Source organism: Pseudophryne corroboree, chromosome 1, assembly GCF_028390025.1.
Source record: "Pseudophryne corroboree isolate aPseCor3 chromosome 1, aPseCor3.hap2, whole genome shotgun sequence".
Classification (NCBI taxonomy): domain Eukaryota; kingdom Metazoa; phylum Chordata; class Amphibia; order Anura; family Myobatrachidae; genus Pseudophryne; species Pseudophryne corroboree.
In genome coordinates, this window is record NC_086444.1 from 182,052,942 (window position 1) to 182,069,746 (window position 16,805).

Here is a 16,805-nt window from a genome sequence, read left to right on the forward strand (position 1 = left end):
AGGACGTTTGGCATTTGCCAGAGAACACCAAGATTGGCAAATTCGCCACTGGCGCCCTGTGCTCTTCACAGATGAAAGCAGGTTCTCACTGAGCACGTGACAGACGTGACAGAGTCTGGAGACGCCAATGAGAACGTTCTGCTGCCTGCAACATCCTCCAGCATGACCGGTTTGGCAGTGGGTCAGTAATGGTGTGGGGTGGCATTTCTTTGGGGGGCCGCACAGCCCTCCATGTACTCGCCAGAGGTAGCCTGACTGCCATTAAGTACCGAGATGAGATCCTCAGACCCCTTGTGAGACCATATGCTGGTGCGGTTGGCACTGGGTTCCTCCTAATGCAAGACAATGCTAGACCTCATGTGGCTGGAGTGTGTCAGCAGTTCCTGCAAGACGAAGGCATTGATGCTATGGACTGGCCGGCCCGTTCCCCAGACCTGAATCCAATTGAGCACATCTGGGACATCATGTCTCGCTTCATCCACCAACGCTACGTTGCACCACAGACTGTCCAGGAGTTGGCGGATGCTTTAGTCCAGGTCTGGGAGGAGATCCCTCAGGAGACCATCCACCACCTCATCAGGAGCATGCCCAGGCGTTGTAGGGAGGTCATACAGGCACGTGGAAGCCACACACACTAGTGAGCCTCATTTTGACTTGTTTTAAGGACATTACATCAAAGTTGGATCAGCCTGTAGTGTGTTTTTCCACTTTAATTTTGAGTGTGACTCCAAATCCAGACCTCCGTGGGTTAATAAATTTGATTTCCATTGATAATTTTTGTGTGATTTTGTTGTCAGCACATTCAACTATGTAAAGAACAAAGTATTTAATAAGAATATTTCATTCATTCAGATCTAGGATGTGTTATTTTAGTGTTCCCTTTATTTTTTTGAGCAGTGTATACCATTTAGTGTGATATATTGTGAATCGCGCAACATATCGTTTAGTGTGTATGGCCGATTGACTTATCGCTTGATTGGTCATGCCGTCGGCATGATCGTCTAGTATGTACCCAGCTGTACTGCCACCATAGCAAACACACTCAGCTATAAGCCCAGCATATCTTATGTAAAAACTAAAACATTGGACATGCCACTAGTCTGATAACTTCAGCAGAACCTGCGCACATTTACTGTATCTCTATATTTTGGATAAACCCACAATGATCACATCTTGGAGTAAGCGTCAGACTACGCGAGAGTAACACTGGAAATTAGTGGCAGCAGGGGTTAGAGGCGAGCAGGAATGTGACTGGTAACTTTTTCAATGCAAATATTGATACATGACAAAGCACAGTGCAAGATATATATATATATATATATATATATATATATATATATATATACTACAGTAACACTTATATGAGCACCTTAGACCTACAGCTGAGGCAAAACATATAGTATCTTGAATTCAGCACAAATATCTTTTAACTTGTTAGTGTAGCTTTTACTATAGGAATAGAACCACCTAGTCAGAGTTAGATGTGCCAGGCAGAGGCCATTGGTGTGCGTACTGCTGTAATCAGAACTAAACGCACTCCACTGCTGACCACAGTCTGGAAGAACCTGATAAAACCCACAGTCGTCAGGGCATATACAGAACTGCCATACCGAAGAACACTTACCATGGTGATCCCCTCACAGCCACATCACACACTTTCAAGAGAGTGTCGCTGCTGTGATGTCACCTCCGTCTCTCTTCACTGGAGACAGAAGATAGCGTTACCTTGGCGGCCATTATCCTGTAGTCCATTGTGTCATGGACGCATAAGCATTTGGCCCTGGGAAAATGGACGGTGTAGCAAACGTGTACTCGTATTTCATTCATTTGCTTTCACTAGTCTGCTCTCTGTTGCTATATGTGATGATGTCACATGCTTAATGGAATTTCCGATTGGTCAGAAGCCTATTAGGCGGTTACAGCTGCCTTCCCTGGAACCCGGAAGTGGGACGTTGCACCGGTCAGTCACAGTGAGGTAGGGGAAACGTGTTGTCGTACAGTGTAATACAGCAGCCGCATGATCACACGGCTGTCATTGTGTAACGGTGGCTGCATGGCAGAGGTGGCATGGAGCGCTGCGAGTGTTTTCATGGTGTCAGTACATGCTGGGACTTGTAGTTTCACAGCTACTTGTCATCGGTCTGGGACAGCGTTGTAGCTAATCGTTCCGAAACAAATAGTCCCTGATCTGCCAGTATGACACAGTTACACATTGTCATGGTTATGCCTAACTACAGTCCTCTGGCTGATACTTGTCCTCTGTGAAATAGTGCTCCTACACAGCCTTGCATAGTGATGAAAATGTGTTTCAGGGAGAGTGTGAAACACCTGTGTGTGCCGCACTGATGAGGGCGTGTGCTGCTCCGCCTGAGAGGAATGTCAGGAAATTAACTTGTGTCTGACTAAATGAGCCCCAAGGCTGTTAAATATATTGGCACAGATAATCCATCTATCTATCTATCTATCTATCTATCTATCTATCTATCTATCTATCTATCTATCTATAATCTCTGTAATAGCAAAACATTTCATGCTTTTCTCTCTCTATACCACACCTCTTGGCAAACTAATCAGCTCTTTCGGATTTCCGTGGACGATACTGAAAGGATTGCCCCTCTATTCTTTACCCCTCGATGTGATTGTCTCATAGACGTCCGTGAGTGTAAACCTTTAGCCACAAGTAACATGCAAAACACACGTAGTAAAGATTCACACTGGTTTATTATGAGGTTAACAAAAGTATAAAAGACAACGTATATGGGTGTAACTGACATGTTGTTACACTCTTATTGGCTCGTTAGCAGTTACCAGGCAGAATATATAAGGCGGATGTCCAAATATGGGTTTTCTACAAGTTTCTCAAAACATTTATCAAAGTCTGTAACACAGGATATTTGGTAACACACAGAAGTAGAAATAACAGGTTTGATCTGGTATGGAACTGCCCTTGAATACCAGGCTCATACAAGCCTGGTATTTGTATGAGCAGACAAAGGTACCCGGCACAGGGTAGTACGTATCTATGCAAACACATAACAGTTCATATAGCATGTTTTAACCCTTCATTAGGGAAGTAGAAATATTCACTTTTACACTGTAACTATTATAAGGAAATTGATCATATAAAAAGTAATATTTACAAAGCACAGAAGAGTTAACCCTTCAATCCCCTCTTAGAATCATGATTGTTATATAACATGATTCTTGGGTGAGGCTCCTTTCTTGTTCCTCCAGTTCTTGAGATATTGGACATAATCGTCGGGTCCCTTACTATCAGAGGAGGTGACAGGACTGGTGGTTATATCATAGTACATCAGGGCCTTATCAATGCCTTTGGAGGTAAGTTTCTTTCCACAGGGAATTACACAATAAACTATAATGCCTACAAGAATTAAAGTTACAAGTATGAATATGCTTATTTGCACAAGAGCCTGTTTCCAATTTTCAAACCACCCAAAATATTGGCTCCATGGGTTATCAATACCTGAATTTTTCTTAAGTTCTATGGATAAGGTTTCTAACTTGTTTATGGCTAAAGTAACCTTACCATTGGGACCAGTGTTGTCAGGAATATATGTACAACAGCCTTCCACCTTACTAATGTAAACACATGTACCGCCTTTTTCTGCTAGAATCATGTCAAGGGCCATTCTATTTTGGAATGTCATTTGGGAAGTGGCTTCTAGCTGTTCAGCTATACCTTTAAGAGCATCTTTGGTATCATTAACAAATCTTTGTTGATTATAATATATATAATTAATCCAGGCTACGTTTTTATTTACAGTTACTATAGGAAACAATGACTCAAAACCCGCAGCGATAGTCTAGAAAGTAGGGGTACTCCATATTTGCTCCATCTATTTTTTGCAAATGATGGGCCATATTTCCAATCTGCTCCTGTATTCCACCCCACAGATTCCCAGTAATCACAGTTGGATCCATGATAGGATATTTCCATCCACCATTCATCAGTGACACAAATGTACATTGTCTCAGACATCCCTGATTTTCTTTTCTGCTGTATGAAATGTTTGTTGTCAGCAAGTTTAGGGAACATGAAATAATCAAGGATGTATGTGGCTACGTGTGTATTGGAGGAATTGTACCACAAGGTGGGGACCCCATCTGTTTGTGTGATGTCGACTTCACATATTGTGAGGTGAATGAGGGCCAGTAGGGCTATCGAGATAGTCCCCAGGATAGAGATAGGGGGCAGGTTCTTCATCGTTTTCTGTTCTTCTGTCTTCGCTAGGTGGGAGGTCAGGGCTGTCTGCCCCGGTTCGTACCTCACTGGAATCACCTGTTTCCTCCTCTAGGTCTGGTCTAGGAATTTTCTTTACTCGGGAAGCATGGATCCAGGTGGGACTCTCTTCTGTCAGGACTGCGGTTCGGGTTACAGCAACGACTTCCGCCTCTGGGCCATAGGTGAAGTCTCCTGGGCTCTTGCTGCGGGGGAGGATCTTCACCACTACTCTGTCTCCGACCTTAAAAGGGTGTGTTGGTTCCTGTGGATTCAGAGGGTTTTTTACAAGCGACATCATGTTCAATCTCATCAAGTTTGGTTATGAGGGCCCTGACATACTCTTCCCTTATAAGTTCTAGATCTCCTTCCTGTATCATCAACGGTTTCTTAGCCCAGGGTGTGGGGAAGGGTCTACCCATTAGTATTTCAAAGGGTGAGTATCCTAGAGTTTTCTGTGGGGTCATTCTGATTTCTGCTAGGATAATGGGAAGGACCTGCTTCCATTTGTGGAAGGTACCTCCTGTGGCCTTCCTTAGTTTGTCTTTGAGGGTCCTATTCATTCTTCCTATGACCCCTGAACTCTGCAGGTGGTACGGGATGTGAAACTTCCACTCCACCTGCAGAGCTTTTACTAAGGCCTGTGTGATTTTGGCTGTAAAGGCTGAGCCTTTATCACTATTTATTTGCAGGGGGCACCCCCATCTAGGGATGATTTTCTGTGTTAGGATTCTTGCTACTGTCTTGGCATCCTCTGACTTAGTTAGGAATACTTCTGGCCAGCGAGAGAACATATCTACAATGACCAGGGCATATTCTTGTTTACCTGTACCAGGGATATGGGTAAAATCAATTTGTAAGTGTGTAAAAGGGGTGGTGGGGTATTCAAGATGCTGGTGTTTAGCTTTATTAGGGTTGTTAGGGTTGTTCCTGAGGCAAGTGATGCATCTGCTAACATACTGGTCCACAAGTGATTTGGCATTAGTAACATAAAAATCATTGGTTAGTAGGAGGAGTGTTGTGGCTTCACCACGGTGACCAACACCACGGCAATGGGCAACGAGCAAAGGGGCACTGGACTGGGGTATACAGGGTTTCCCCTCTTTGCAGATTAATCCTGATTTAGGATTTTTCTGCAGAATTGGGCAAGTCCAGTCGGAGAGATCAGTATTAGTCGCAGCAGCTTGAAGTTTGAGTGAGCAGATGGACGTTGTCAAGGGAGGGACATGCTCTAGTGAGTGCAATGAGTTCTGCAGCTTGCGCGGACTGATAAGGTGTTGGTAGGGCTTCCAACACAGTGTCAGGGAGGGTGACAATGGCATAGCCAGCCTGGTATGTATTGTCATTGGGTCTACTACAGGAGCCGTCAACAAAAACTATGTCTGCGCCTGGTATGGGAACGGGAGACATGTCAAGTCTGGGAGAAGTTTCAGCTTCAATGGAAGCAGCACAGTCATGTAGGTCGGGTGGTTCATCCTCGGGACCTTTCAAGCCTAAAAGGGCATTGAGAATGGGTGCAGGGCCAGAAGAACTAGCAGTGTACTTAATGGTAAGGGTAGGGTTACTCAAAAGGAGTACTTCATATCCACTAAGGCGTTGTGCTGACATGTGCTGTGTGTGTAAGCCTTTAAGTATTGCCAGGACATCATGTGTGGTGTGGAGTACTGTGATGTGGCCTAAAGTGAGGGTAGTGGCCATTTCTGCAACCATTGCACAGGCTGCCAAAGCCCTGAGGCAGGCAGGCATACCTTGCACAGACACTGGCATGACTTTGGAAAAAAAATGCCACGGGGCGCAACTTCCCTCCATAAAACTGTGTGAGCACCCCTGCTATGGTTTTACAATTGTCCCTTGCATATAGATGGAAAGGTAGTACATAATTGGGGAGGCCAAGTGCCGGACTTTTCATCAACATACATTTTAAACTTTCATATGCAGTTAACATTTCTTGTGACCATTGTACAGTTTTAGGTTTGTCCTTCAGTGTGGCTTGTCTCAAAATGTTATCATAATAAGAGCAATCAGAAATCCACTGTCTGCAGTAATTTACCATACCCAGGGAGGACAGTAGTTCCTTCTGGGTAGTTGGGGTGACCAGGCCCAATACAGACTGTATGCGTTGTGGACTGATTTTCCTCTCTCCCTGAGTGAGCACAAAACCTAAGTAATCAACATGCTTTTTACACCATTGCATTTTTGTTTTGGACACCTTGTGTCCACATTCACAAAGCCAGTTTAGTAATGAAACACCATCCTCTCGGCAGGCCTCCTCAGTTTGACTACAGAGCAGCAGATCATCTGCATACTGTAGCAGGACTGAACCATGGTGAGGTTGCCAGGGCCCCAATGTGGCCTGGAGACAACAGGTGCGTCAATAATCTGCACCAGGTAAGTTGTTTACCCTCAAAAGAAAAGGCAAAAAGTAATTGTGTCTGTGAATCTACGGGTATGCTGAAAAAGGCATTCTTCAAATCAATTACAGAGAAGAACGCAGCATCTGCAGGGATTGCAGAAATGAGTGAGTTTACATCTGGAACAATTGGTGCAATTGGGACAATTAACTGATTGATCGCTCTGAGATCCTGTACAAATCTTATACTGCCATCAGCTTTGGCAACAGGGTTCACAGGAGTACAGTATGGTGATACAATATGTCTGAGAATACCCTGTTGTAAGAATTGCTGTATGAGACCTTCTATCTTTTCTGGTGAGAGGGGATACTGCTTTTGATAAACAGGTTGTGAGTCGGGTTTGAGATTGGCCTTATATGGTGTGCATGAGATTAGGCCAGTGTCATATGGACCTTCCGACCAAAGAGCGGGGTTTACTTGAGCTAAGTCAGGCATTGGTGGGTATCCCATTGACTCCCATTGAAGGAGCAGTCTTTTCCAAATCACCATCATATAGGTCAGAACACAAAACACTGGTTGTTGCACCGCTGTCCACAAAAAAGGGAACTTTACTTCCATTTATAATAAGTGGCAGCAGAGGTGAATCTTTCCCTGACTGCGGGGTTGGTTCTGTCTGTCAAAGCGTCTGGGGTTCTGATAGTTATGAGTGAGTGCAGGTTTCTTTACATCAAAACACCCTGCAGCCTCTTTCTCATACAGATGTTTTTTTTTTTTTTTTTTTTAAATCTATCGTACTATCAGAAGTCCAGGAAGAGACGCTTTGCTTAACAGAAACTATGACAGAAGGTAGAAGGTTGTTAATGAAGGTGGAAATGAGTAAGCTTTCTGAGTTAAGCAAAGGTAAGCCAGCGTCATCTGTCCAGCAGTCCTTAAACCTTTTCCAAAACTCAGTAACAGACTCCGAGGGTTTCAGTTTACAAGCTACAGCGACAGGCAAAAAAACACAGGCAAAGGAGCACGGGTTTTAAAGACTTCCTTCATATGTGTATAGCTGCGTCCTTTGCAAGCTTTGCGCAAATAAGATATACAGCCATCGAGGGTAATAGTGGGCTTGGGACAGTGTTTTACTATTATCTAAACTCTGGGTTACTGGTGCGTTAGGGATAGAGCTAGTGGACGCACCCTCCAGCAGTGGAGTTGGAGGCGATCCCATCTGGTGTGAAAGGGTTACTGCTGCCAAGAGATCTGTGTCCTCAAGCGCAGGATACATTGGAATGCAAGGGGGAGGCGAGAGGGATTTCAAAGATTTACAGTTTCTCACTTCTTCGCTTCTGTGCTGTTGGGAACTGATATTTTTTTAATCCTCCATATAGAAAGGGTAATTACTGCCTTCCCGTAGGAATGGGTCCTGTCCTGCTTTCTCTGTCTACCCTGCTAAATTATCCACCCAGGGATCAATCAAATAATAATCAGAGGTAGAACTGCGGGCCACGCATTCTTTACATGTCTCGGAGGGGGGTATACAGTTTTCTTACGCTGACCAGAGCCCATAGTAAAAACACAATTTCCAACAACTTTCTATGCATGCATCAGCTAACAAGTTAATTAGTTATTGACAATATCACAATATCATATGCATAGTACTTTAACAAGCAATCGATAGTAATAATCTGTACGTTTACTCACCACTCGTACAGGGACTTGGAAATGCAGCGTATTGTGATAGGAAGCAAGAAAGTTATAAGGGTATTCAACAGACGTATACTTACCACCCGTCAAGCTGAATACATGAAACTTATACTCTAATATCTGTTATGGCCATAACATAATAAGTAGACAATCAAATCGAGGTATAATCTACGTTATGTATAGACCCCAGGTCTATTTTAAGTATCCCAGATACTAACGTCTCGTTATGTATAGACTCCCAGGTCTATTTTAAGTATCCCAGATACTAACGTCTTTGGAGAGTTGCGCTTGGACCCCCGGTCCCTTCTCAGACGTATCTTTAAGTCCCAGACATTAAAGATGTTTGGTCACGTGTTCCCAGAACACTGACACGGATTCAGCTTCAGTGTATGACCGCAATCCCGTATGGCAAAGACAGACAATAAATTCTCTATCTTACCATCCGGGGACGACCAACTGAATCGCGGACGGAGCCCCCACTTGAAAGGATTGCCCCTCTATTCTTTACCCCTCGATGTGATTGTCTCATAGACGTCCGTGAGTGTAAACCTTTAGCCACAAGTAACATGCAAAACACACGTAGTAAAGATTCACACTGGTTTATTATGAGGTTAACAAAAGTATAAAAGACAACGTATATGGGTGTAACTGACATGTTGTTACACTCTTATTGGCTCGTTAGCAGTTACCAGGCAGAATATATAAGGCGGATGTCCAAATATGGGTTTTCTACAAGTTTCTCAAAACATTTATCAAAGTCTGTAACACAGGATATTTGGTAACACACAGAAGTAGAAATAACAGGTTTGATCTGGTATGGAACTGCCCTTGAATACCAGGCTCATACAAGCCTGGTATTTGTATGAGCAGACAAAGGTACCCGGCACAGGGTAGTACGTATCTATGCAAACACATAACAGTTCATATAGCATGTTTTAACCCTTCATTAGGGAAGTAGAAATATTCACTTTTACACTGTAACTATTATAAGGAAATTGATCATATAAAAAGTAATATTTACAAAGCACAGAAGAGTTAACCCTTCAGATACTCAACTCAACCTATCCTCCGCAGATTTGTCACCATCTGTATTGGGCGGTGTCACTGAATACCTTTCTGCCATTTCATCTTTGATGACATCTCGCCACCTCAAACTTAATATTTCTAAATCAAAATTATATTTCCACCGGCCAATAATACTTACCAGTCTGATATCTCTATCACTGTTGAAAACTCGACAATGAATCCTACTCCACAAGCTCACTGCCTAGGTGTCATCCTCAACTCTGAACTGTCCTTTGTTCCACACATTCAATCTGTCTTTAAATCTAAAAACATATCCAAAATACGACCATACGTTACACAAGACGCTGCAAAAACTCTAATCCATGCTCATTATCTCCTGCATTGATTACTGCAATAATCTTCTTACTGGTCTCACCAAAAAGAGACTCTCCACTACAGTCCATTCTGAATTCAGCTGCGAGGCTGATCTTCCTTGCTAGACGTTCATTGTCTGCGGATCCACTCTCAGTCCCTCCATTGGTTACCTGTGTTCTACTGTATTCAATATAAAATACTTTTACTCACACATAAGGCCATTAACCAAACTACACAAACGTACATCTCTTCGCTCATCTTGAAATATCTCCGAACCCAACCTCTTCACTCATCTCAAGATCTACATATCAAAATCATGCCTTCTAAGTGATTGCCTCTTTAAGAAAATGTCCGAGATCGGCCGGCAACCCGGCGAGCTCGGGCGTCATTACAACTGGCTCCTAGTCTCCAATCCTCAAGCATTCCCAGAAAACTCACCTCTTCAGGCAAGCTTATTAAATCCAGAAGCGCCCACATAACCTTCATAATCTTTCCTATCCAATTACATCTCCGCTGTATCTTCATATATTTTCTCATTCTACACTTTCCTATCCTCTTGACCCCAGGCCAACATTGTTGTGTGACCATATCATACAGCCCACCAAGAACCTTTGCAATCTGGTAGACCTTTATGCAATAGATAACACCTATCCTTGTGCCCCAAGGCCTATTTCCCTATAGATGGTAAGCTTGCGAGCAAGGCCTTCCTGCCTCTAAGACTGTATGTTAATACCCAGTCTTTTTTTTCCAGTTTTTTTCTAATTGTTTTGTTTTATGTTATCACTGTTTCCAATTGTAAGGCACAATGGAATTTGCTCTGCTATATAAGAAACTGTTAATAAAAAAAAAAAAATGATTGTGCATACTTGCCACCTTTTTAGGACTCCTCTGGGAGAAACCCACAGAGGAGGCGATCCAGGCTATTTGGGGGCTGCCGATCATGTCATTAAGCCACGCCTTTGTAGCAACAAAATGTCGCTATTTGTGAGTCCGTGAAGAAGGGGTGGAGCTTAAATTATGCAATTTTGCGTAATTTAGCTGCACCTACTCTAAATGGAGCCACAATTCCTGGTGTTACCCTACCGCTCATTAATTTCAATACATCACCCAAATTATTGATTTTTGGAAAGTAAGACACGAAAGACACTAGTTTGTGATGAAAATATAAATATATAGAGATTTTGGCAAATATGTTTTGTACTCCTACACATTGTTTAAATTTTTTATGCAGGGTCCATATGGGTCCACAGGGATTACACTGGGGTTTTCGTTTGGTGCCGGCAGGAGCTGGAAGCTTTCTTTTATGATTTTTTATTTTTAGCTAACTTCTTTTAAGAGCGAGCAGTGCTGGGCAGTCCTGCAGGACGTCCGCACTGCTGCTCCTACAACCTCCCCACCGGCGCCGCCACACTAGTAAGTGGTCTAGTGTTTTGGTGGGCACCACCGGGGCTCAGCTAGCACACAATCCTGTGAGACAGACACAGGGGGGGACAAGTAAGGCAATTCCCCACTAGTGGGAATCGCGTCTTTGGCAGCCTTAACTTCTGGTTGCAGAGATCACCGAGTCGCTGATGTGGGTGTCCCACCAGGGGCTGGCATCGGAGACAATTATTGAGGGCAATGTGCCTCGGTGGATAATGTCAGCACAGGGGAGGGCAGCTGTTCCTTGATAGCCCCTCCCCTGACTCAGAGTGTGAAATCATAAAAGAAAGCTTGGGGCTGCTTAAAAGCAGCCCCCCCCCCACCCCCCTGTTTAAAAGGTGCATCCGGCTCCTGCCGGCACCAAATGAAAACCCCAGTGTAATCCCTGTGGACCCTATGGACTGTGCAGAAAGAGAGTTAACCAAGGTAAGTCTACCATAACTCTTAAACCCAGTACCCACGGGCCGATTAAGGAGAGATGTGTGCTGAGCGAACCGCTCAGCACACATCTCTCCTGCCGCTCAGCACAGCGCGATCTGTGCTGAGCGTGCGGGGGGAGACGGGAGGGGGTGCTCACTTCACCCAGCGGGTGAAGTGAGCGACCCGCTAGATTGGCCTGCATGCAGGCCAATCTAGCAGCAGCGATAGCGATGTGCTATCAGTCAGATTGCTTAGAATATCGCTAAGCTGTGCTATCAGTCAGATTGCTTAGAATATCGCTCCGTGAGTACCCCCCTTTAATTTTTTCTCTCATCAAAATACACACCCTTAGTGGCGATCGCAGCAGTGCAAATGCAGGGCATTCTGACAGTAAACTTGTCTAAAATTTTAGCTCCAATTGTCTTGTAGCAACTACAGTTCTCTGGGGTGGCCAAACCATGTTTTTCAGCATCTGTTTAATTGTTTTGGCAGAACATACTGTTTGCGAAGACTAGAGATATGTTTTGGGTCGTTATCTTGCTGTGACGTGAAATCAGAACCAATAAGGCTGGTGGCGGAAAGGGTGGCATGGTGAATCAGGATGTTGTGGTAGCGTTTGGAGTCCATGAGTCCATGGATTATTACAAAGTCACCAACCGCACCACATCTGAAACATCCCCAGACTATGGGTCTTATTCAGTCGCATGGGATCGCATACTGACAAGTTTATGTCCAGTACGCACTGTCAATCAGGCAGAGGCTTTTGCATATGTGCACAGCGACTGCATGACCCGTTCTGCACATGCGCAGAACAGGTCCTGCACATGCGCAGAACAGGTCATGCACTTGTGCAGTTTCCCCACCATGGGGAAACGGTACATAGGATCGCTTTAGCGATCCATAATGAATCAGGCTCAGTGTGCCTTCGGATGGTGAAGTGAGAGATTTGTACTAACAACTCTCTGTTGGAAAATAAAAATATATATCTAGTTAGTCTGTCTTTTCAGTTCTGCTTTCAGCTGTTTGTCTCTAGGGCAGTGGATCTCAAACTATGTGGCTTGCACTGTGGGGCGCCTCACAGCACTTGCAGGGGTGCCCTGGGTTGGTGGTCCAGGATTAATTCAAATTATTTATGGTCAATGTAATAGGCAAAATCAGTGCTTGTGGCTGCCAATTATAAAACATGTGGTCAAACAGAAGCTAATCATGTCCCTTACCAGATAACTGAGCCTAAAGGGGGGTACTCACGGAGAGCGATCGCTGCTTAAAATCTAAGCAATCTGACTAGATTGCTTAGATTTTAAGCAGCGATCACTCCGTGTGTACCCCTCACAGCGATAGCGATGTGCAGCCCCGCGCATCGCTATCGCTGGTGCTAGATTGGCCTGCATGCAGGCCAATCTAGCGGGTCGCTCACTTCACCCGCTGGGTGAAATGAACGGCCCCCGCTCCCCCCGCACGCTCAGCACACATCGCGCTGTGCTGAGCGGGGGGAGAGATGTGTGCAGAGCGGTTCGCTCAGCACACATCTCGCGCATCGGCCGGTGAATACTGGCCTTAAGGATGACCTATAAATGCAATTAACTTAATATCTTCTAAATTTCTCAATAAGAAAGTTTTGACCTAGGGGTGCCGCAACAACATTTTTGATATTCTAGGGCATTCTAAAGGGGAAACATGATAAAACTTTCAAATATACCAAGGTTTTAGCAAAGTACAACATGGAGACGTTCTTTAAAGGATGAGAAGTATTAGAACTTGAGGACACTGAAAATGGAAGGAGGCAGGCTCAGGGGAAATGTAAGGAAAAATTACTTCACAGAAAGGGTAGTGGACAAGTGGAATAGCCTCTCGTCAGAGGTGGTAGAGGCTATTCCACTTGTCCAGTAGAGCATTAATTTTCAATTTGCTGCACACCGAACAATATTTTAAAATTGCTAAGGCACACCATCAATTCCCCACTGGGAAAAACAGACACATTGGTCCCCCCAGAAAAAAATAAAAATAAAACACACTCGTCTCCCACACGGAAAAAAACACACGTTTGCCCCCACTTAAAATGAATATCAATCACACTGGCCCCCACAGTAAACAAAGATAACCCCCGCCCCCCCCACATGAAACAAAATCAATCGCATCGGCCCCCACATTACAAAAAAAACCACTCACATTGGCCCCTACATGAAAACTAAAAATGGAAACACATTGGACACATTCTACTCCCCCTCAGCGGTGGGAGTTGCTGCAGACCCCGGAATAACGCTAGCAACAGCCTGGATTCTGAGCCTCAATCACAGCTGTAAACGCTGGTTTACTTACAGGACTAAAAAGCATATACCTTAAACACACTTGATACACTTTAATATTGAGCCGCTGCGGCCGCGGTAATTAACCTTTCTCCTTTGTTATTCACAAACCTTACGTACACAAAGTCGCACAGTGGGGGTAATTCCAAGTTGATCGCAGCAGGATTTTTTTTTAGCAGTTGGGCAAAACCATGTGCACTGCAGGGGAGGCAGATATAACATGTGCAGAGAGAGATAGATTTGGGTGGGGTGTGTTCAATCTGCAATATAAATTGCAGTGTAAAAATAAAGCAGCCAGTATTTACCCTGCACAGAAACAAAATAACCCACCCAAATCTAACTCTCTCTGCAAATGTTATATCTGCCTCCCCTGCAGTGCACATGGTTTTGCCCAACGGCTACAAAATTTCCTGCTGCGATCAACTTGGAATTACCCCCAGTGTACGCACTCTGCGTACGTATGCCTAAAGGGCGTAGTGACTACACAGTTTGCGTACACAGGCATATACGCTGTTAGCACAATGCAGCAGCCCGAGTGGCTGTAAATACACTTTAATACCTTAGCAGGGAAAGAAAAACACGACACCAGTTTGTATTTAAAATGCTGGGTTCCGACACCACAACATATTATTACTGAAAGGGGGTTACAATAACAAAGCAATACAATACAATAGAATAATGGCTACAGTCAATGGTACATACGTGTTTGGTTTTGTCGCCTGTGCTTCCCAGTCTGGTCCTCAGTCATCTGGGTAGATAACCTTTAGAGTCTGTGATAGTGACCTGGCGTGCAGCATGCTCTTTATACAGTAGATCAAAACATAATACAATAGACACTGTGTGCTCTTCTTCCATTGGTTCGGGGGTGGGACATATCATGTGCACCGGGGATCATTGGTCAGCTCAAGAAGTGGGCGATGGCTAAGACTTGAGATGTGATTTCTGTCGTTTGCATCTGAGTTCCCGCCCCATGACCAGTTAAACCCATCACATTAATCATACATAAATCTGGTATTATTAATAAGTTAATGTGGTACTATATTATAATATTCTTATTCCCACCAGATTAATGTTTTACGTGACTCTGAACAATATGATCTCACACATGATATGATTATCTATTTCCATCCTCAAGATATACATATATCCACATATATTTATATATAAATTACACACACACACACACACACACACACACACACACACACACACACACACACACACACACACACACACTCCTACTATTACAATTTGTTAGGAATCATATATATATACATCTCCAAGAGTTTAGACTATGGATGTTATTACCTCAGATTTCTAAATGTCTGGTTTGTATTTTTGTTAGCTATTGCTAATTGAGTTTCTCCTCAGCCTAGGTTCCTGGGTATTGTCTTTTTGTTTGTCTTGTCTTCAGACAAGACAATGACAATCCAGTATTTATTGTTGTCGACAGAAACTGGGCTACCCTAGAATAATAGTAGTAAACAAAGGTGTTTGCCTTCTTCATAGAATTTCAAAGCTTTGTGTAAATAAGGCCATTGTATTTGAGTCTCTGGGAGTTTAATTTATGTGTGACCGATCTTCATGCTATTAGAAGAGGAAGCAGACAGTGGGGGATTTATGCAATATATGGATTAGAAATATGATATGTCTTTGTGGCTTTTCCATGCGAGTACAAATTCCACTGTAAATTACTCATACCATGCTCTAATGCGCAGGACCGCGGAAGCGACCATACGCAAATTCCGAATATGTGCACGCACGGCCGAATACGTACGCACACGGAGGCCATCTATGTGGTGTTTGTACATAATGTGTGTACTGTAATATTTTCTGACTTCGACACAGCACTGTGCTGGCAGCCGGGCCAGTCATTGGTGTGCAAGACCTATGATGTCACGCCGATGCATGTGGATAGGTCACGGCCACTGGCAGGTAGACCAGTGCTGCCTGGGACAAAAGCTAAAAGTTGAACTGGTGACTGTGTTCTGGAACGGGCATCGCTGTGTCCAGCGGCACAATTACAGCAGTTGAAAAAAGCTGCTTTAGGGCATTGAACAACTGATGAGAGACTTACTAGGACAGCTTTTACTGCAGTTGAGAACAAAGTTCATAGTAATTATGATTATTTCTCTATCGTCCTAAGTGGATGCTGGGGTTCCTGAAAGGACCATGGGGAATAGCGGCTCCGCAGGAGACAGGGCACAAAAAAGTAAAGCTTTACTAGGTCAGGTGGTGTGCACTGGCTCCTCCCCCTATGACCCTCCTCCAGACTCCAGTTAGATTTTGTGCCCGAACGAGAAGGGTGCAATCTAGGTGGCTCTCCTAAAGAGCTGCTTAGAGAAAGTTTAGTTTAGGTTTTTTTTCTTTACAGTGAGTCCTGCTGGCAACAGGATCACTGCAACGTGGGACTTAGGGGGAAAGTAGTAAACTCACCTGCATGCAGAGTGGATTTGCTGCTTGGCTACTGGACACCATTAGCTCCAGAGGGATCGAACACAGGCCCAGCCGTGGAGTCCGGTCCCGGAGCCGCGCCGCCGACCCCCTTGCAGATGCTGAAGCGTGAAGAGGTCCGGAAACCGGCGGCTGAAGACTCCTCAGTCTTCATAAGGTAGCGCACAGCACTGCAGCTGTGCGCCATTTTCCTCTCAGCACACTTCACTGGGCAGTCACTGAGGGTGCAGAGCGCTGGGGGGGGGCGCTCTGAGAGGCAAATATAAACCTTATACAAGGCTAAAAATACCTCACATATAGCCCATAGGGGCTATATGGAGATATTTAACCCCTGCCTGACTGGAAAAATAGCGGGAGAAGAACCCGCCGAAAAAGGGGCGGGGCCTATCTCCTCAGCACACGGCGCCATTTTCTGTCACAGCTCCGCTGGTCAGAACGGCTCCCAGGTCTCTCCCCTGCACTGCACTACAGAAACAGGGTAAAACAGAGAGGGGGGGCACATTAATGGCTATATATATATATATTAAAGCAGCTATAAGGGAG

The 16,805-nt window shown here is 44.4% G+C and overlaps 2 protein-coding genes across 8 annotated transcripts in view; one reads left to right on the plus strand and one right to left on the minus strand.

The window, feature by feature from the left end:
- TMEM167A (transmembrane protein 167A) overlaps window positions 1-1,787 on the minus strand; it is a 73,971-nt gene extending 72,184 nt beyond the window's left edge. Inside the window, exon 1 of the mRNA XM_063963950.1 lies at window positions 1,625-1,787. Within this exon, the coding sequence (XP_063820020.1) occupies window positions 1,625-1,627 (3 nt within the window). The 5' untranslated portion in view covers window positions 1,628-1,787. The remainder of the gene's footprint in view (window positions 1-1,624) is intronic.
- An 87-nt stretch (window positions 1,788-1,874) lies between these two features.
- XRCC4 (X-ray repair cross complementing 4) overlaps window positions 1,875-16,805 on the plus strand; it is a 717,473-nt gene continuing 702,542 nt past the window's right edge. For 6 of the 7 annotated variants that reach the window (XM_063963945.1, XM_063963947.1, XM_063963946.1 and 3 more), the window contains exon 1: window positions 1,875-1,975. The gene's annotated coding sequence lies outside the window, so the exon portion shown is untranslated. The remainder of the gene's footprint in view (window positions 1,976-16,805) is intronic. The other variant, XM_063963944.1, reaches the window with a different exon arrangement.